General features: G+C 42.5%; 1 protein-coding gene across 1 annotated transcript in view; it reads left to right on the top strand.

The window, feature by feature from the left end:
- emsy (EMSY transcriptional repressor, BRCA2 interacting) overlaps nucleotides 1-16,261 on the top strand; it is a 28,486-nt gene extending 12,225 nt beyond the window's left edge. The window contains 7 exon segments of the mRNA XM_040032486.1: nucleotides 4,958-5,168; nucleotides 5,307-5,474; nucleotides 7,792-7,947; nucleotides 8,180-8,328; nucleotides 10,679-11,257; nucleotides 12,646-13,050; nucleotides 14,552-16,261. Coding sequence (XP_039888420.1) covers nucleotides 4,958-5,168; nucleotides 5,307-5,474; nucleotides 7,792-7,947; nucleotides 8,180-8,328; nucleotides 10,679-11,257; nucleotides 12,646-13,050; nucleotides 14,552-14,734 — 1,851 coding nt within the window. The 3' untranslated portion in view covers nucleotides 14,735-16,261.
- The last annotated feature ends 5,320 nt before the right edge of the window (nucleotides 16,262-21,581 follow it).

Raw genomic sequence — 21,581 nt, 5'->3', positions numbered from 1 at the left:
TTATTTAAAATCAATGTACAGCTACTTAAGCAGAAGGGGAAAAAATCCCCTTGTTCTATAGGCAGATGTATAGCAGGAGCTTTAACACTTACCTTTCCTGTTCCTCCCTCAACTTCCCCTTATCACACAGAGCTGAATGCTGTGGTAGTTATTTGATCTGCTGCTGTTGGTCAAACAGCTGCAGACTGCATTGTGACATGATCATGTTTCTGGCCTGCTGTATTATACCTGCATTAGCCAATTGTCTGAGCACAGCAACGAGCTGTAACCACAACACTGACATGTTATCGCCCTTAAGTTGATCGTGTTATCAAAAGGGATACGTGTCTGGACATCAAGCACACACAGAGAAACAGGGAGGCAGATGCGTCAGTTGAAAGATGTGACCCACAAATTGTGTCCACTGATTTTTTTTTTTTTTATTTATTTATTTATTCCCCCCACAGTAATTAAAAACTTTTCGATGTTTCATTACTTTTTCCCCCAAGAACATACTTACGGGCCACTTTAATAGGTACACTGTTCTACTGCTTTTTAATGGACATCTCTAATCATCCAGTCAGACGGCAGCAACTCAGTGCATGTAGGGATGTGGTTTAAATCGAGCATCAGACTGAGGAAGACAAGTGATTTAAGTGACATTGTCAGTGCCAGATGGGCTCATCTGAGCAGTCAAAAACTGCTGATCTACTTGGATTCTCTTGGAAAAAGAGAACATATCTTGTCAGTGGCCGTGCCTTGTTGATGTCAGAGGTCTGTGGAGAATGGCCAGACTGCTTCAGGCTGATAGGAAGGCAACAGTTACTCAAATAATCAGTTGTTACAAACAAGGTATGCAGAAGAGCAGGTGGGCTACAGCAGCAGAAGATCACCTGACATCTGAAAACAGAAAATTCAGGTTACAGTTCGCACAGACTCAGCAAAATTGGACAGTACACAATTGGAAAAACATTGCCTGGTCTCAATTTCTGCTGCAATTTGGATTGTAGGGTCAGAATTTATTGGGCAGTACACAAATAACATTAAAGCATGGATCAGTCCCACTTTCTATCAAAGGCTCAGAGCTGCTCTTGATGCTGGTGTAATGCTGTGGGGGGGTCAGACTTTCTGCTGAACATTTTGAACACCACAGCCTGAGCGTTGTTGCGTCCAGCAGGATGTCACAAAGCTCAGATCATCTCGTTTCTTGAACATGACAATGAGTTCACTGTCCTCAAATGGCCTCCACAGTCACCAGATCAACCTTTGGGATCTGGTGCAGCAGGATGTGCAGCAACTGTGTGATGCTGTCATGCCAATATGGACCATTATCTCCGAGGGAGCAACCTGTTGAATCTGTGTGTAACGTGACTTTAGCTGAGCCTGAATTCAAACTGGAGGTTGTAAAAGCCAAAACAGTGAGCTGAAAGAGGCTAAAGCTCACCAGAGGGGAACTGCAGAGTGAGGTGACACAGGTATTGTGGCCAGTGGACTTTTTGTATTTTGTATGCTATTAGTATCTCCTGAGCTCTAATTTGTTTTTTGTGCCCTCTTTTAGCAGAAGCTACAGTTCAAAGTCCACGGCTTTGAAATCAGCCACTGTCGTTGACCTCTTTCAGTTCCTAGGGGGGTTTTATTTTGTCTATTTTTGAAAACTTCTGGAGAAATTCTTAGATTTCTGACAGATGTTAAATGACTAGCGAAAGCATATATAGTAATTTAAGAAGAAACACCCACAAAAAGGTTGTTCAGACTAAAGCCTGCAGCCTCCGCCTGATATTTCAAGACCTTTTGGGGGAATTTGAATTCAAGATAAAATTGTCAGAAATATTCTGAGAGGGTAAGTCCCACTACGCTGGTTTCCAGGTCGTTTTGTGCTGCAAACACACAAAGTTAGAGTGAAGGGTTAATGAAAACACGAGCTGTCAGCCACACAGTGTTAAAAATATCTCTCTAATAACAAAAACATAAATCACAAGTTCTGCAGATTTTTTTTTTTTCTTTGTCTTTTTCAGATTGATTCACAAATACTTTGTCATTGTTTCAATATCAGACTTCTCAAAAAAAAGGTCTAAATTCAGAATTCAAGGTTCGTTTTTAGTCATCGAGGGGAAACTGTGGTCAGTGAGTAATGAGTACTGTAGTTACCGAGTTAAACACCCACAGTGCTAATCTGCTGTGCAGTTGGAGTGAAACCACTAATTGCCACATTTTCTTAACTGGCTTAAATACCAGCGTCTCTTTTCTCTTTTCCAGTGACGAACATGACACCTGTTTACCAAAGTTTGTTTCCAGTTTCTGTAATATTTAAACTGTTTTTCTCAAGCAGTCAGTTTCGACGTTTATGACCTAGTTACTCAGCAGCCGCTGAAGCAGACGGAAAAATGACTCAGCTAATGTCGGCGTTCATGAGTAAGAAACTCGTAGTCTAAATAACGTCTTCCGACTAACTCCGCTGTAAAATGTTTGATAAGAAGCAACTTGCTGCCTCCGATAAGCCGTCTGACTCGAGGCAAAGCTGTGCTTTATTTATAAAGTGAACTTTATTGTGTCACTAACGACAAATTAGCCTTACGGGACATTTAAGAGCTGCACGCTCTCTGGGTTTTTTGTTAAAATTTTTTTATCAGGCCTCGCCATCAGATATTTTATGTTATTGTTTATTTGCAAAAAAAGTTTTTAGAATTTCTCTTTTCTTGAGGGGAATCCCCCAAACATTAAGCTGGCTGTGGAGGCTGTTATTAGCCCACTACATAAAATAGCCACTTCATTGTCATTCAGAACAGACTCTTTAGATGGTGCACATATTTTGGAACATTTTACTCGCCATTGGACTACACAACACAAATAAATCTGAAGTATAAAAAAATTAAAAAAGAATCTGCTATATCTTTATACATGTTATTATTATTATTATTATTATCCTTAACCAGGGTTACACTTGAAACAACAACCGAGAAGCCTTAGAAGAACTGTAAAGATGAGGATGGCTTGACCAATGGTGCACTCGCTGGTGTAGCCATCTCTTGTTACCATTAAGAGGGAAGGAAGCACTTCCTGGCAGCAGCAACAGTGTGTCTGCACATAAGCAGTGAGAGTTGCACCCACACAGTTGTGTTTCTCCATTTGTGCACACAGTAAACTAAGTTAAAGGTGGCCAGTTTTATTCTCATGCCAATCCGTCTCCGTTTCTCTGCACCGGTTCAAGGTAATCCTGTCCTCTGTGTTTAGTTTTGTAATAAAACTGCAAAGGAGTCTCCCTTTTAATGAGAGAATATAAATGACAGGATCCTTCCAGGAGGGCTATCCCTGCTAGATGTTGTGCGTGTGTGCTGCATCTGGTGCTCACGTATGATGATGTGGTTCCAAGGCCAGCTTTAAGGGAAAAACGTAAACACCACGATGCAAAGATTAGAATCAGTTTAACAGGTTGTGGTGGATTTGTGGGTTCCTTTCACCTGGGAGATTGCAATTTATGTCCCGTCAAAAAGCACCGAAAAGTCAGCTTTGACTTATTTTATTTCAATTAGTCTAGTTTTAGTTTTCAGAAATCTACCTTTTCCAAAATAACTCAAGGCTGTCTCGTCTGCGGTCTACTACATGACACAACTGCTTTGCCTACGTTATCACATTAGTTGTGCATTATTTTGAGGCCATATTAAGGGGAAGTAGTATTCTTCCTGGAACATGCAAAGCTATGACATAACGGGAGCCTTTTGTAATAAGAACCCATGAAAAGCATTAATAATGACGTCGTAGGAACAACGCCTAACACGTCAGATCTTGTGACGCAGCAGATTTGCAACATGGGCCTATGGTTCCTGAATGCTACTGAGGAACCAGAGTCACTGTGTACTTAACCTAATTTTCCATTTCCCACAGAAGCAAATTCTATATCATAATAAATCATTTATAAAAGTTCAGCCGAAGGTGACTCTGTTCAAACAGATGCCAGACAGTGGGAGTTATTACAGTGTAACATATAAAGAAAAGGAGCCCTGACGGGTTCAGTCAGGTGAAGCTCACTGATGGTGTGCGAGGATGGTGGCAAGCAAGCTAGAGACGCTCGTGGAAGCAAAACATCCCTGATCGAATGTTGTCTTACTTAAAAAAAACAAAATAAAAAAGGGCGATCGTGGCTCAAGAGTTGGTAGTTCGTCTTGTAATCGGAAGGTTGCCGGTTCGAGCCCCGGCTCGGACAGTCTCGGTCGTTGTGTCCGTGGGCAAGACACTTCACCTACCGCCTACTGGTGTTGGCCATATGGCAGCCCCGCTTCTGTCAGTCTGCCCCAGGGCAGCTGTGGCTACAACTGTAGCTGCCTTCACCAGTGTGTGAATGAATCATGGAATTGTAAAGCGCTTTGAGGGTCTCAAAAAGCGCTGTATAAATGCAATCTATTATTATTATTATTATTATTATTAAAAAACAGAAAAACTGCGTAAAAGCGTTGGATTAGGGCGATGGAGGCAGTTACATCCCAGTAAGGCTTAGTGCAAAGCAGAACACATCCCACACAACAGCAGCCAAGAAATCACAGGTGTCACGATGCAAAAATGGCATCAAAAGTGCTCTTGTGTTACAATAAAGTAAAAAGAAGAAGTGATAACAAGCCAGGTGATAAAGAGGCTGTTTAGTGCAGATCAATAAAAATGTGTGTCGACATTCTGGTTTGACCTTTGATGTGTTATTGATATAAAAAAGTGAGTGAAAAGATTGTAAAATGTTAACATTGAAAGACTCGTTGTGACCGACTGCGTGGAGGAAGAGAGAGAGATGGAAAGAAAGATGGAAAGTAGTGGAAGTCTGAACGGATATTGAAACATCTGGCCTGCCACAACAGGAGGTTACAGAGGCAAACGCTTGCTTTCAGGCTTGTGTTTTCACTCATTAGGACTATAGTTCCTTTTCAAGTATAATGAGGAGCACACACCAGTCAACAGCTTTCAGGACACTGTATGCTCCTCTGGTTTCCTGCAGGTTCTCATCAAACCGAAGCCGGTCTTCCAGACAGCGGTGGTGAGCGAGCAGACCCGGCAGCTGGTCACTGAGACGCTGCAGCAGGTGACCCGCTCCGCCGAACTGAGTCAGGGTCAGACCCCAGGCCAGGACGGGGCCACAAAGGATGATGCCGGCAGCCTCGCGGAGGCCAGCAGCTTAGTCAGCGAGGCTTCCCAGGGCAGCGCTCAAGGTATCCCTCCCTTTACTTTTCCCATGACGCAGAGATAGGAGATAAACTACTGCTTCTGTGGTGTTTGCCTCAGGATTGTTGACTGAAATGTGATGTGTAACCGCTGGTTTAAAAAAACAAAAACTGTCCGCTCCTCAGAAGCGCAGCCTGTAGTGCACGTGGTGTCCTCCAGAGAGCAGGATTGGACTGAGCAGGAAGTAGCTGTGGAGTCCAGCCCCACCATCATCTACCAGGAGGTATCTGGCGGGGAATCCCAGTCGGCCACTTCCACCATAAAAGCTCTTCTTGAACTTCAGCAGACATCAGGTGAGCCATCACGTCACAGAAAAAGCTGCAGGTGTCACAGGAAGAGGAGAGGAGAGGTGGGGGTTTACCACCAGTGCACATGCTGATTCAGCAGAGTTCAGAGGAGCTCGAAAAAAACAGCTCGAATGCTTCAGCTTCATCAGAAATACAAACACAGGAGGTGTTCGCCTCAAGTGTCAAACTAATTTTCAACACATTCCTGAAACTGCCGAAGCACGAAGAGCTGCTGGCCAACAGTAATTATGCATTTCGTGCTCAAGGCTTTGCTTAGATACTGAGCTCATTGGATGGTAGACCTGTGGAACAGGACTGATGTAAGCAAATGCAAAGGTAAAGGTTTCCCATGGAATATTTGAAGGTGGGAATTTTTTTAAAATATTTAAATACTCACATTAGCGGCACCGCGGAGCAGCCGATAGCATTTATCTGGCTGTGAGTGAAAATTCCCAAAGAGGTAATTGCTGTTTAGTGCGCAAAACCTGATCCATAATGAAGGTAATACCCAGTGTTGTCTGTAAAACTCTTTAGAGCGTTAATACTCAAAATACATAAATTTTTATAAAGCTGTCATGAACTGGAGACAACGAGCTTTTTTTATGTTTTTAAAATGAGATCACATTAACGAAATGAGGTCCAAATTATCGGCAAAGAAGTAACCTTAATCTAACCTAACCCTGTGTTTGGATGATGTCTTGTTTTTTTTGGGGGGGTGGGGTGTTTTTTAGACCTCGGAGGGTTAAAGGCATCTGTTTTAGGTCATAGCATCATATTTGAGTTTATAGAGTATATTTCTGCAGCACAGCGGTCCAAAAACTGCCGTACTCGTCGCTCTGGTGCTCAATTTATCGTTAATATTGGTCTCACATATTCATTTATCCCAATTCTGGTTTTACTTTGCAGTTTGTTTGGATTTTTTTTTTAAGAGGAGACAGTGTAACTCAACACTTCCTGCACATATGTTTCAAATTAAAAGCCCAGCAGCTCAGGGGTATAATCCCCCAATTTGCCCCCCTTTTTTTTTTTTTTTTTGGAGATCTAATATAACTTCCCTGTTACAAAAAAAACCTGAGACGTGATTCACCAAAAAAAACACAGATTTTTATCGTAATTATTTTGTTGGTCGTTTTCCCCCGATTCTGCCAGGAAAGCAGATCTTCCTCATTATAAGAAACGGTTTTAATTTGTTCCAGCTGTTCCAAAACCGATGTGGCAGTAAACTTTTACTTACTTTTGAAACGCTTAAGTGAAATGCACGTTCATGGAGCCTCCACGGTTTTTAGCTAGTCAGCAAAAAGAGTTGCACACCACCGAGTAAAGAAACTATTGTGCTTTGATTACGTTTCTATAAAAAGGGTTTCCACACAGTCAACTTAACCTGTTTTACAAGCTGCCTGTTTGCGGTTCAGCGACTTTCTGTAGTTTCCTGTCCACGCCTCCGTGTTAGCTTGGATTCAACAATCAAAACACAAATTATATCTGTGATAACAAAGAGCTTCTCGTGGCAAATGGTACACCAGACCTCAAAGGTGTATCGTATCATGAACGTGCTATTTACAATGTTATCATTGGGTTTTTTTAGGGGTTTTTCTTTTGTTTTTTTGCATTTCTACGGAAACAAGACTGCCTCCCAGCTTTATTAGCAGTTATAAGTTTCTCCACCTGTGACTTTGCAAACAGGTAACCAGTGCGCTGGAACTTTCGCCCACTCGCTGCTCACTTCTTCCAGGTTAAGAGTGAAGGGGAGAATCACTACATGCCGCAGACACAGATGTTAAACACACTGCTGTTATGAAGTTATGCGTCAAAATGTGTTTTAGCCAATTTAAAAGTGTCAGTTTGAGTGTAGGCTGTATTTTGTGGTGCTTAGCAGCTCTCTCAGCAAGTCTAAATATAGCCTACAGTTAGTCAAGCTAACACTTGCTTTATCTGCTTTAGTGTTACTAAACTATGCTATTTACTGAGACGCTCGAGCCAAATAAGTCAAGCAGCTGGTCTGCACCACTGAAATCTGGATTATGCAGGCAAACAGAACTTTCCGTTCAAGTGTCAAAAACAAAAATCAGCTGGATTTAAAACTGAGGTGATTGCTCAGAGAGAAAGTTGGCGCTCTAACCCCGGCGTATACAGGCATGGTGCCAAAAAAGCCTGAAACTTTAAATGCACATTTATAGGAACAGTTTCTGTCTGCTAGCCCTCGCTCGGGCCTAAAGTCGAGCACAAGTTGGAAATAATCAGATGAAGTTAACAGTGAATATGAGCTGTAAACATGACTGAATTGGTAAATGATGCTGAATTTCACTGTTGTTCGTCTTGACAGTGAAGGAAAAGGGAGAATCCAAACCCAGGCAGCACACCATCGACCTTAGCCAGATGGCTGTGCCCATCCAGTTGGCCCAGGAGAAGAAGCCCAGCCCTGAATCCCCCAAACCCTCTACCTCAGAGGCTGAACCCACCGCTGAATACGTCGCAGGAGGTAGTCCTCTCCATCATGCTTCATATTCAGCACTTTGCAGTTCCTGTTTTTGGTGCCAGTCATGATTTCAGTGGAATGAAATACAGTTCAAACTAAAACCTCGCAGTGGGCAGCTTGTGAAACATGGTTCTCCTTTTTAGGTCATTTAGTGACGGAAGCTGAAGTGTGTGTGTGAAACCCACTACCACTTTTAATACCTCATCATCTGACAGAATGACTAATTTCACTGCAGGAAAAGCCACCAGAGTGGGAGTGCCCTCGCAGGATGAAGAGGTGGTTATGTCCTCCAGTCAGCAGCTGGGGAAGCCATATAAAACAAGCACAGTTGCTGTGGTAACCAAACCTGCTGCTGTCTCCTCTGCGGCTCCAGCGTCACACGTGGTGAGGGTTGGACTTTGGTCTTAAGGGTACAAAATAAATATCAATGTATAAATGTGTTGCAGAGAAACGGGTCAAACCTTGTGTCATGTGTTCTACAAATATATCTGAGCTCCTCTCCGATCCACAGAAAACTGGTGTAAACTGCTTTCACGGGAACAGTTTCTCTGCGTGAAAGTAGTAGTTTCAATGCAAACCTTTCATCTGGTTTGGTGGATTACCACCGGAGACAAAATGCTTCCTGGGAATTTTTCTCTTGTTCTTTGTGAAAGCATGGCAGTGCAGTTTTTTTTCTTATTTATATTGCAGTTATTGTCTTGGTTTCCATGTTTGTTTGTTTGTTTTTTTTAACAATTGTTTGGTGTCAGAGGACAGAAACCGAGAGCAAGTTGCCACAAAGTGCAGCGTCTTCAGCTTTTGAAAAAGTATAAAAACAAACAGTTGAGTTTGATGGGTTTTTTAATGTTGCACAGAGAACCTTTTAAATTAAATAAACATCCCCTTTATGGACTTCCTGTGAAAATCCAATTAATCCACGTGATTCAGGAGCTTGTAGGTCCACCTTTAGCAGCAATAACATGAGTTGCTGTTTTCTGTACGACTTCTATCAGTGCGTTACTTTGTCTCACATCGTTGTGGAGAAATTTGGCCCACTCTTCTTTACATAGTTGCTTCGGTTCACTGGTCATTCAGTTGTGCACAGCTCTCTTAAGGTTCTGCCACAGCTTTACCATCAGATTGAGGTCTGGACTTTGTCTTGTAGATTTCCTGCTGTGCTTGGAATCACGGTCCTGTTACATGATCCAAGCTTGAAGTGTCAAACAGATGGCTTCATGCATACCTTACTCAGTGGCTGCAAGGTGCCCAGGTCCTGTGGCTGTGAAACAAACCCAAATCAATAAGCCATCCTCTGCCGTGCTGACAGTTGGTATGCAGTGTTTGTGCTGATGTGCAGCGTCTGTTTTTCCGCAAACACGTTGCTATGGATTATGGCCAAACATCTCCACATCAGTCTTGTCTCTCCACAGGACATTGGCCCATCTATGCATAATGTGTATGAACATTCCACGCACAAATTAATAGGGGTGGGGGAGGAAATCGATACTGTGTAGTATCGTGATATTTTGTTTGCTAATAATGTATCGATACAGGGACAGCAGAAATCGATATTTTGTTACAAAAAAAGTTTTTGTGGACTGGAACTCTGACTTCAGAGCATTTTGATCAGCTTTTTTTCTGAGCAAGAATCCTGACATTCCTTCACTGTCCAAATGTGTTTAACTTTTTTTTTTTGGCAGCAATAAACATGACAGTTTACTTATTTTAATTTAAGACATGTTTCATTTAAATTAAGTTTAAAACTTTTTTATTTAATGTAAAATTATATTTTGTTTTAATTTACTGTCAAATTCTTCAGTTGCTGAAGGGGCTGCATAGTTTTCATAAATTGCATAGTTCAGAATAGCTATAATTGTACCAGATGGTTGCATTCAGTTAAGTTGGACTAGACTGTAATACAAACCGTTCAGTTTGTCAACCATAAAACTGACTGAAATGAGAGAAAGACTGAGTGTGAGACTTTGATATTAGATAAAATGAATATTGATAAAGTTTACCTTTATGTACAGAATCTGAATATCGCAAAATATTTTTAAAAATTGCAATAATATCGTATCGTGCGTTAAGTATCGTGATAATATCGTATCGTGGGATATATGGTGATTCCCACCTCTACAAATGAATGATTTATCAATATTCTTGTGCCTAATCTTTAAAATCAACTTAAAAACACTCATTAATATTAGTATCGTCTTTTGGTCATTACTTACGGTTTTCAGAAAACACTGTAAGCCATAAAATGCTCAGTTAGTTAATTGACATATTCCAATATTGCTCTTATCTTAAAAAAAATCACATCTGTCCTGCTGTGCGTGGAAAATAACAGCCCTACTTCATCCAAGACCTCGGAAAACATTTTCCGGATTAGTTTATGGGCTCAGTTGCTACTTTCAAGCCTTTTTGAATGCAACATGAATGAATTTAGTAAATGGGTTAGGTTCTCGTTAGCCTCCAGAGGAATGATACAGCAGGGAACGCTTTAGGGCGGGTCTACCTTTTGATTGACAGGTCGCTATGTATCAGTGCACAGTGCTCCTCGTTTCTCAGTCAGAGCCACACTTCAATGGTGCATCATGTTTCAAAAAGTCAAGATGGAAAAAACAATAAAGCGCAAATCAATTGGATGAGCAATGGCTACGTCCATCTTTCTGTACAGTCTTTTCTCCATAAAATTCTGTGTCGTATTTTTGTCCTGCTGACCGTTAACAGCGTCATGTATGTGTCTTTTTTCCAGCACTCTGACAGTCATGGTAAACCTGAGGCTGTATTAGAGGCGGGAGAGTTGGAAGGAGACACTTTGGACCCCCAGACAGGCTTGTTCTACCGCTCCACCCAACCAGCTTCAGAACCCACCAAGCAACCCGCCCACTCTGCAAGCGCTCAGCCGCCGCCTTTGAGCCAGGCCGAGGCCGAGCAGAGCCGGCACCCTTCCACCTCCACGTCCACCCAGCAGACGCCGCCGCCGCCGCAGCTGCAGAGCAAACCTCAGATCAGCCAGCCTTCCTCTTCCTCCACCACCTTCCCTTCTACTCCTCTTCTGACTAAGAAAATCCCCAAGCTACGAGAGCAGAGTCAGCCCAAACCCCAAACATTAACCCAGAGCCCTAAAGACAGACCTGTGAGCGCACCGACCCCAGCCGGGGCCAAGGCCACCACTCCGAGCACGCCAACCAAGCCCATGTTGACGCCACAGCTCCCGAAGCTCCAGCAGGCCCCCACATCCCACCACCGGCCCCTGCACACCTCAATGTCCCACCCTCCTCCGCTGCAGGCACACCACCCCGTCAGCACCGACAAAACCGCCTCCAGCCAGGTGAGTGGATTTTACACCTGCTCACCAGGAGTAAATTTCCAGAGGCAGCTGATGCCCACAGCTTCTCTCTTTTATTTTGTCATGATGACTTCCTGTTAAGTCACCTGATAAAACCTGTCGAGGGTGACACGTGAGTGGATTTTCACTTCTGTCCCGATCCACGACCACAAACGCATACATCCAGTCCCATGACTAGGAGATAAAAGGGAGAGGCCTACACCCAGCCTCCCCTTTTTATCTCCCACTCTCCCAGGGGGCGATATCAATTTGAGTGACACCTTATGTTTATCAAAAGAGATCAGCTGCATTTTGCTGCTCAGTGCATTAAATAACTGCTGTACATCTATTAAAAACGGTGAGCAGTATTTCAATAACATCACTGTAGAGCACCGATGGCAAATGTGGGTCAGGGCCCAGAATGAAGCCCTCAAAGCCCGCTTTCTCTATTTTAATTGCATGGTGTCGTTGTAATCCAATACAAGAATGGAAGTGAATTCAAAGTTCAAACTGAGGTAATTTAAATGCTGAACATCACTAAACAATGTGACATACTTTCATTATTAATGAAAACCCAACGTGTGGTTTTGTAGATGTTAATGTGGAGGTGTGAATCTAGTAAAGAAAGGGAATGTGCTTTTTATATCATGTGTAAACTTCCTGTTCATTTCTAAGTAGTTATTAAAATGACACATTATGAAGTTAAATGTGGTAAAGGGTGTATTTAACTTTTGGCTCATGGTTTTGGCCCGTGAATTAAAACGAGTTTGACACCGTTCCTCTAGACATGTTCAAAATTCCAACTTGGATTATTGTTCTTAAAAGCTTCCCTAAGTCTACAAAAGGGAATCCACAGCATTCCCAAGTAATTCTCAGCATCTAATAATAAGCAGTGCATGTTTCGGTGCTGGGATTTCCCTACGTTTGAGCCAAATGGAATGAACCTCTTGTTTTTTTTTTGTTTTTTTCCCCTCATGTGACACACTGATAAACAAGGGGAAATTAATTTATGTCTGTGCTAATGCTGGCTGCAGCTGCTGCTTCTCTCTGTTATCTGTCACTGCAACCAAAGGCCGATTGGTGGCCAGAACAAATAACAAATCAGCTCATTTGTCACAGTTGGACTGAAGCAAGAGCTCGGTGTCTGTATATTTGGAGCTTGTGAGCCATACAGCAAGCTTTCCTACTATCTGACTTTTAAATATGAACACTTATCTTGTCTTTGGCTGAGCTGCAGCACGTACAGAGCCTGCATACGTGCCTTTGATTATCATTTCAGTTCATTATGATCTTCTTATCAGGACCTGCTTTGGTTACTGTCTCTCCTCCTGCCAGAGGTCAGCTGTAGTAATTCAGTAATAACAAGTACTTCTTCTAATTTGTCACTGCAGCAGCCAATCATCACGCAGAGTGCCACCGTCACCAAGATTACCTTTGGCAGTTCCCACCACTCGTCGCCCGTCTTCAGCAGCGGGGAGGCTTCTGCCAAACTGATCCCAGAGTCCAGCTCCGGGCCTTCTGGAGACAAGCCCTCAGTGTCGGACATCCTAAAGATCTCCATGATGGAGGCGGAGATCGATCCAAGCACGGAGCCCATGGTGGTGGATTCCTCCAGCGATTGCGGCCCTCTGGGGAAAGCTTTGGAGGTCCAGGCCGTGTCCGGCACGCTGGACTCGGGCCAGTTCATCAGCAGCTCCGGGGCCGCCATGCATCACTCCCACTCGAAGCCGCAGCAGTTCAGCTGCCTGCAGGGCCTCGCGGCGCAGAGGAGCAAGGAAGACCTGGAAGTCATCGAGGTACGTTTTGTATTGTACGTTACTGAGAAGATAAATCAGACAGCAGATAAACGTTTTTGCACAAAGAGCACATGATATGGCCACGTTATCAAAGTGAAAGCACACAAGTGTTTTTTTAATGGACGGTGGATAATGATAATCAGATACTTATAAACTTTAAAAAGTCCTCGGTTAACTAAGCAGCTGATTTTCAGCCAAAACTGAAACGTTTTTCACCACAACCATAAACCTCTGATCCTTCATTAGGCAGCATGTGCAACTATTAAAGAGATTCAACAAAGACAGGGCTTTATTTATTATTTTTTTAAATGAACTCGGCACAGTCACAAACAAACACACCCATGCCAAACGCCTTTTTTAAATCAGGTTTTCATGCCAACAGATTTTATTTGCAAATGCTCGTCTAATGGAGCAGCTGGTCCTGTGTTTTTATCTCACGCTAAGCAAACATTTTTCTTAACACTTTCCCCCACAAGGGCAACATTTGACGACCTCTCCGTACCCTCAAAGACGGGTTTTGACACCTCGGTATACGTCGGTGAAGACGTGGAACACCCTCACTAACCTCTCATGCTCAGTCGGTCAATTTGTTCTAAAAGCAGGGCTGAAACGAGGGTTTCCGAGACATCCAAGGGGGAAAGAGTGAAGAAGTTAGGTCCATAAGTATTTGGACTGACAGTTTTGTGCTTTTGCCTGTAATTTTAAAATCAACTGAGTTGTGTACAAACAAATATGCAGCGGAAGTGCAGACTTTCAGCTTTAATTTAAAAGATTTTGCGTTAACTGCAATTTTAAGACACAGTCCCTGATTTTCAGAGGCTCAAAAAATGGAAAAACTTCCAAGGATTGTTTTTTATATCTTGAAATGCTCTGCCAGGTGTTTACTGCAGCTGTCTTCAGCTCTGTTAGGCTGCGATCAGGTAACTGACCTGGCCACTGAAGAATATGTAATTCACTGTTCCCCAGCTTTACTATTACTATGTTAAGTATCCTTTGTATGAAACTGTAAAACAGAAAAGGTTTTTGTCTTTGAAGCCTAAACAGTTTCTCTGACTTGTATCGATCTTCTCGTCTAATTCTCAGAAACAAAGGTGAACAAAGTCCTGTTTTGTTTCTTTAAGTCAAAGCTGAAAAAAAATGTCAACAAGGATGGAAAATACCATCTTAAAGCATCACTACCTGATGATAAAGCCCAGAAGAAGGCACTCACAGTCTCAAATGTCGGAAAATAGAGTGATTCCCCCAGAACAGGAAAAGGGAAAACGAACACTGTATATGCAAACCTGTATGCTCAGTATTGACATAACTTACATTTGGTTACTTATTTCTAGCTCTATTGTTTATTCTGTGACTCATTTATCGTATACTCCACTGCAGACTGAGAGGACCATATTAGGGATATCCCCTCTCTGTGATGTCACACAGAGTCTAGAGTGGAAAAAAAAAGTCTGAGAGGGACTATTTTCACTTACTCTGAGCCCGATCTTTCTCATACATGCAGGTGATTCCTCAGTATTCCATCCTGCCAGACTCCAGCCAGTCTAACGTGGTAGTGGAGCCCAGCGGCTTCCTGGAGATCACCAACTACACCAGCCAGCAGCTGGAGGAGGACAGCCCCATGGAGCAGGAGGTGGACAGCAGCAACGACGAGGCCGCCGCCGCCAGCCCCCCCGACCAGCCGTAGTCACTCCATGCTAAGAGACCCTGACGGGTGCAGCGCACATTTTCACTTTGGGAAAAGCAGACTGGCGATTTGTTCGAGGCCTCGGACACAGTGGACTTTAGTTAGTGTTTCATTTTGTGTAAAGTATTAGTTTGTTAGGCTCTTTTCGTCCCCGCAGCTAACGGCACATGTGGTTTTTATCACCAGATGTGGGAGCGAGGTGAAAGGATTAGTTCTAGTCCGGCGTCAGAGAGCTGGAAAGCAGTTTCTCCCAGCATACGATGTTACAGTATGGTGGACTTTCTACTTTCTAAGACATTTAAATATCATTTCATAAACATACAGCTGAGCAAGTACACTGCATTTAAAGTCAACCCAAAGGACCTGCAACTTCTGAGGGGGTCATAGAGATGAGTAGCAGCGGAAAAGATATTGAAAATGCCTTAAACACCAGACTTAAAAGCCCTTTTTAGACATTATGCATGACATCACTGCCTCCAGCCATCTTTTTAAATGAAACCTTTATTGTTATGTTCCTCACGGCCTCTTTTGCACCTATTACAACTTTACCACTAGTTTGATGTCTCATCAAGAACCGGTTTGACGTGTTTTCACCCCCAAGAAATTCTATCAAAGGTGATTTTCCTTCTGCAGAAATTCCCAAAAGCTTTGCTGATAATGTTGCAGACTCAATGAACCTGTGCCCATTCTCCAAAGACAGAGTGTCACACACAGGCTCAGAGGACGGAGCCTCCCATGAAAACAAATCACAACATCTTCGTTTTATTTAAAGTTAGGAGCATAGTTGGCGATATAAAATCTAAAAATCTGTCATACCACTAACAATATGCAGTCATAATCTCACGTGGTGTTTTATAGAAAAGTGCCCCGGGTGCTTTTTTTTTGTTTTGGATATGAAATCGGATGATTGGAAAGGATGTCTGAAAGGGGCTTTGATAATTCCCACAAAAGAGGGAACTCGATCAGGTCTGCAGACCCAAACAACCCCAGAAGTTTGGAAGCTTTCAGAAATAATTCTTGGAACTTAATTTAGACCGGGGCTTCTCCGAGGGACGTCGTCCTGGAAAAATCAGCTCACGCCGTTCCTGAGCGGCGACTCGTAAATGGACAGCTTTTGGCGTCAGACGGATTGTATTTTTTCTCGACTCATTTTGTAACTCTCCAACACTTTACAGGGTTTTCAGAGGAGGGAACGGAGCTGGAGCAGATTGATATATATATATTATTTTTTTCTTCTGTGAGGAACATGACGCAGAACCACAAAAAGAGTCCTGGAGGACCAATAACGTCCAACGTAAGAGTTGCTGCTCAGTGTAATTTTGGAGTGCTTAAAAAAAAAAAAAAAAAAAAAAAAAAAGGAAAAGAAGCAAATTGAGCGATGTACTTTTTTTGTAAGATGTATTCCAGAGTCCAAAAAGTTGCAGTGAGAATTTCAATAAGTACGCATTTCTTTTCTACCTTTTCAAACTGTCTGACTAGATGAAAAAAAAAAAATTAATCTGCACAATAAATCAGCTGAGTACAGCCGGTTGTGTTTGTCTCGGTCCAATTGTTTGAAAACAAAGAGTTTCAAACAAAAAACCCCGTCCATCCTTGACAGGGAGAAATTCCTCTGCTTTGAATAATGTTTGTCTGATGAGGTTTGTCCATTTTCATTTTCCCTTCAGGCTTTTGGAAAAACATGATGATGATGAACTTGACCTCACGCCACAAAAACACCAGCACATCGGCACCGTGCACATTCAGGTTTCTTTTCTTACTACACTGGAATATGTGAAGCTTTGAGAGAAAAGCTGCCCTGTTTCTTGTAAAATTCCTGTTCAGAGGGAGCTTTTGCTGCTTTTGTTTGTTTGTTTGTTTGTCTTTCTTTCGTTTTACATTAAACGCCTATAATCTTCACGTCGCTGCTTGTGAGGCATAGATAGGTGATTGACAGCAAAACAGAAGACGACCCAAAGCGATCAGGATGCGATTAGGCTGCAAACGCACGTCTGTGTCTGGCTGGAGGCCTCCGTGTGTTTTAGAAAAGCCTGTTTTTACTGGTATTTAATGAAGACAATTTCCCAAACTTGCAAGGATGGGGTGAACAGATCTGTTCTCTTATTTCACACATTTAAGAGCAATAAAGTTAATCTTTAGAGAGCTGAGCAGGTAAAAAGCTGAAAAAGAACTTAAAAAGGGAGCTTTTTACATACCTACTCACACACTGTTAATTTTTTTTTACCATACAGTACTGTGCAAAAGTCTTCACAGACCTTATTTCTTTAGATTTTGGGTCCAAGCCAAACTTCCTGAATGTTTGGGGGTTTTTTTGGACACTGGCTGCTTTTCACTCATTTTTAGTCCAGGCCTTGTTCGTGACCTTTTTCAGAGGAAGGTTTTTTGTTTGTTACGCCACTAATCACTGATCTATGAGTCATTTAAGCACATGAGGGCACACAAGGAACTTAAAAAAAACACAATTTCCCATTTTTATTTTTTTTCAGGCAGGGTTTTACATTTTTAAAGTATTTTTGCAACAACAAGGTGTTTCCCAAAGGGCAAAAAGCATGATGTGCAGCGTGTCCTTAAAAAGCCATTCTTAAAGAAGGGAAATGGGGAGAAAAGGTTGAGGTATGTCAAATTATATTAATTTGCAAACAGGTCTTGTGGAGCGATGAATCCAAATTTGAAATTGTCAGTATGTACAGAGGAGATTCAGAAGAGAGGTACCTGCACCCTATTACAACAATACCTGTCTGTGAGACACAGTGGAGCCTCTGTCATGGTTTGGGGCTGCTGAAAATTACCATAAGATTTTGATTTTCCCTGCAAATCTATGTGAAAAGTATCTGATTGGCAACAGCTCCATTTTCAGCCTGACAATGATCCCAAACGCACTACTGCAGCAGTAAAACCAAACCTGGATAGAAAAACCGCACCACTCAGTCTAATGCTCTAACACAGGTGTGTCGAACTCCAGGCCTCGAGGGCCAGTTTCCTGCAGGTTTTAGGTCTCACCCTGGGTCAACACACCTGAATCACATGATTAGATCATTACCAGGCCTCTGGAGAACATCAAGACATGTCGAGGAGGTAATCTAGCCATTTAAATCAGCTGTGTTGGATCAAGGACATCTAAAACCTGCAGGACACCGGCCCTCGAGGCCTGGAGTTGGACACCCCTGCTCCAACAGATCAGGATTTCTACTGCTTTTTATTCACAATTTCAAAGCACGTGCCTTTATATGCAGTTTTCTGTCTAAATATTCTACTTTGTAATAGACTTCTTCAGTTAAAGCTGGAGGAGTCTAATACGCCCACCCCTCCGCCTCCACCCGATCTCTTTTGAGGGAAGTATAATGAAGGTTATCAGGACAGCTGGATGACCTCCACATGCAATGACTAAGAATTGGTGGGCAATAAAAACACATTAGTTCACCACTTCTTCAGAACCAGACGGCTTTTGTGACAAGGCTTTATTGAAACGGTAATTTGGGGATTTCCCCGCCTGGCAAAACAAAACGAAAGAATTACACAAGCACTTTCTGTCATGTTGAACTGCTTTGCTTGGAAAAGCAAAGAGAAATATCCTCCACATACTTTTCTTTCTCACCTTTGACCTGTAACCTGAATGTGCTGAGCGACTGCTGCAGACCGTTGCTTAGCGAAAACCAGTTTTTCCTCTACAGGTGCTTCAGGAAACTGAGCAGTACACATTTTATACGGGGCAGCTGTGTCCTTCCCAATGTGAATGCCAGACTTTAAAATTGGGAACATTCGCATCTTATTTCTTGCACACAGTGACAGTTTGACAAGAGTCCTTTTTTTCATTACACATTCTCCACCTCTTGAACTGCAACACATTTGCAAACCGTTTTTTATAGAGTGACACGAGCCCTGTTTGGCTGTACGTAACCATCAAGCATCCTCTCACTTTTGGCCTGTAAACAGCTATGGCAGCCTCCAAAATGTTTCCAGGATTTATAGTTGCTCCTGCAGGCAAGTATAAAAACCTATTTACTGCATCGTGATGTCCATGTGAGCCAGGTTTCCTGTTTATTTAAGTTTGTGGCTTGTAAAAGCCTAACCGCACACTCCCTTGTAGAGCCCAGCCATGCACTGGTGCTTTCTCCCTCCTCATGCTGTAAATGATCCAGTGGGTTCTCAAGGGCTCAGGTCCACCCAGCAGAGTCTGATTGGCTGGCCTCAACCTGCAGACATGTGGCTCTGTTTAGGAGCGTGCTGACTTAGCGTCCCTCCATCCTGCCCCCCTGCTGGGCGAGCGGTGCCAGAGTCCCACAGGAAAACACGGTTTACGCTGCTCTGCTTTCTCACCTGACTGAGAAACCGCTTCAGGGAACAGCCTCTGTGTTTAGGAAGCATGAGCATAAAGTTGTTTTAAGCTTCTTGGTTTTTAGAGCATTGTTTCATAAATAAGACTTGAAATGCTGAAATACTGGGAAGAGTTAACTTAATGTCAGCAACACGTTTTTTTTTAAGTTGCTACATTGGCTACACTCATCACAGGAACTCCCATCAGATTGGGTTAACTGGCATCAGACCAGTAGCATGAGTGGGAGAGAGGACTAGTCTTTCCGAAGATTAGAGACGTGAGAGGTTCATCATACTGTGAAAGCCTGAGTGGGAAGGTAGTTTAACAAATTATGAACAATGTTATTTTTTAGAAAAATTAGAAAGGATTCGGGGATTTCACAGATAACAGAACATAATATTATTAAAAGATTCGGGGAAGTCTCTGTACACAAGGAAAAAGGTCAGAAAAACAGTATGAAAAGGTTGTGATCTTCAGGCCCTGAGGCAACATTACACTGAAAACAGACATGGCTTTGTAGTGGAAATCACAGCGTGGACTGTCTGTGTGCCCCAGAACCCAAAAACAGACAGTCCTGTGAGGTCCTCGCCTTCTTTGGGTGTGAGTTTGTTTAAGATGAACTGATGATAACAGAGGCAAAGTGCATCTATTTCAGAGATGGGCTAACACAGTCAGTCTATTTATCATGTCATCATCAGTTCACCTGAGGCCTTTGGACCTTCGAGGAAGCTGGAATACCCAGAGGGAAATGCCTCATTTCATTCATGTACTGTGAGGCGAAAGTGCTGATCACTGTGCTGCCTCAAAATAATAATAAATAAATATAAATATTATACATGCAGCTCATCCAGCTTGATATGAGTGCACAGCTCAAAAGCCATCATCTCTACCATACGTTGGAGGATTAGTGCACGTGGCCAAGTACGGATATCTGTGAAGGTGAATCATGGAAGGTCTTTTTATTTCAGAAAGACAGCACTGAGCCACTTCTTCTTTAAGTTTGAAGCTTTTCTTTCCAAGCTCCTTAGACTAAAGGTTTGATAGGTAAACTAGTTATCCTAATTTATTGATTTGTATCTTATTATTTATGACAGCAGCCCTTTTTTTCATAAACTATCCCTCAATACATCCATTTTTATTCATCTTTTTTGAACTTGGATGTCCATATCCTCCATATGTCCCTCGAGCTGATTACCTGGAAGATCTCAAAGTTTTCCTAGATGATATTTATGAAGTTTGTCATCTAAATATTGGTTATTTCAAGCAGCAGATCTGTGAGCCTGATTGCTCAGATAGCCTGCAGTGCAGACTTGTCTGCCACTTAAAAAAAAAAAAATCCTGCATTATGAAATGAGAACAACAACAATCGAGGCCTACATAAACCGTTATCCTCGACATGAAATTCAAAATGAGAATTTTTGAAAAATATTCTTACAAAATTGAGTAATTACAGTTTATTGATGTGAACGTGACATCTTAACGTGGTGTTCGAACAACCATTTTTTATGTGTAATGTTTTTGCTGTCTAATTCTAACCACAAATGGGACTCGGAACCAAGAGTCAGTCAAACTTTGTACACCCACCATCCACCCCAGCATCCTCCTCCAGAGTCTTTCTTCCTTCTTCTTCTTTCAGTTGCTCTTTCAGCCACAGTAGATCATCTGCCTCCATCTCACTCCGTCCCTAGCATCCTCCTCTGCCACAACCACCCTCTGCATGTCCCCCTTTACTACATCCATGAACCTCCTTTAGTGATCTTCCTCTTTTCCTCCTGCCTGCCATTCTTTGCTCATTGTCCAGCATATCCTCTCTTCCTCTTCTACATATGTCTAAACCATCTCGGTCTTGCATCTCTAACCTTTTCTCCAAACTGCTCAGCCTGAGCTGTCCCCCTGTTGTACTCATTTTTAATCTTCTCCATCCTGCTCATCCCCAAGGTATTAAGAGCATCTTCAGCTCTGCCACCTCCAGATGCTTTTTTCCAGCGCCACAGTCTACAAACCACAACCCATAACAGGTCTCACCACCAACTTTTAAACATTCCTTTTCACTTTTACTGCTATCCTTCTGTCACAAATCATCCCAGATGCCCTGATACACCCTGCACTCTCTCACCATAGATCCCAGCGTCATCTGTAAACATCACAGTCCTTGGAGACTACTGCCTGACCTTATCTGGCAGCCTGTCCATCGCCTCTGTAGTGTCCAACAAATGTCATGTGCACAGTATTTTCACCACGCATACATACATTTTAGGAGACAGAAGTGAGCTGTCACAAAGCCATCAGTAATGTTGAAACCTGCAGTTCCTCCATTTGTATACTTGCCTTGATTATATCATGAAAGGCCTGGATATTGTTCCACATAATGAGCAAATTGTTACAAACACATTTTTCCTATTAATCCCATTAATCTTAAAGTGCTGAAGAAACCTGAAGTATGATGAAACATCTGCGAAACTAAACAATCCCTACGGCTGAACTTATTACAAGCACTGACCCAGAGCAAATGACTAAGACCACAAAAGGCAG

This window comes from Simochromis diagramma, unplaced genomic scaffold, assembly GCF_900408965.1.
Source record: "Simochromis diagramma unplaced genomic scaffold, fSimDia1.1 OVJJ01000216.1, whole genome shotgun sequence".
In the NCBI taxonomy this organism is placed as follows: domain Eukaryota; kingdom Metazoa; phylum Chordata; class Actinopteri; order Cichliformes; family Cichlidae; genus Simochromis; species Simochromis diagramma.
This window is presented reverse-complemented; position numbering and strand designations above follow the sequence as displayed.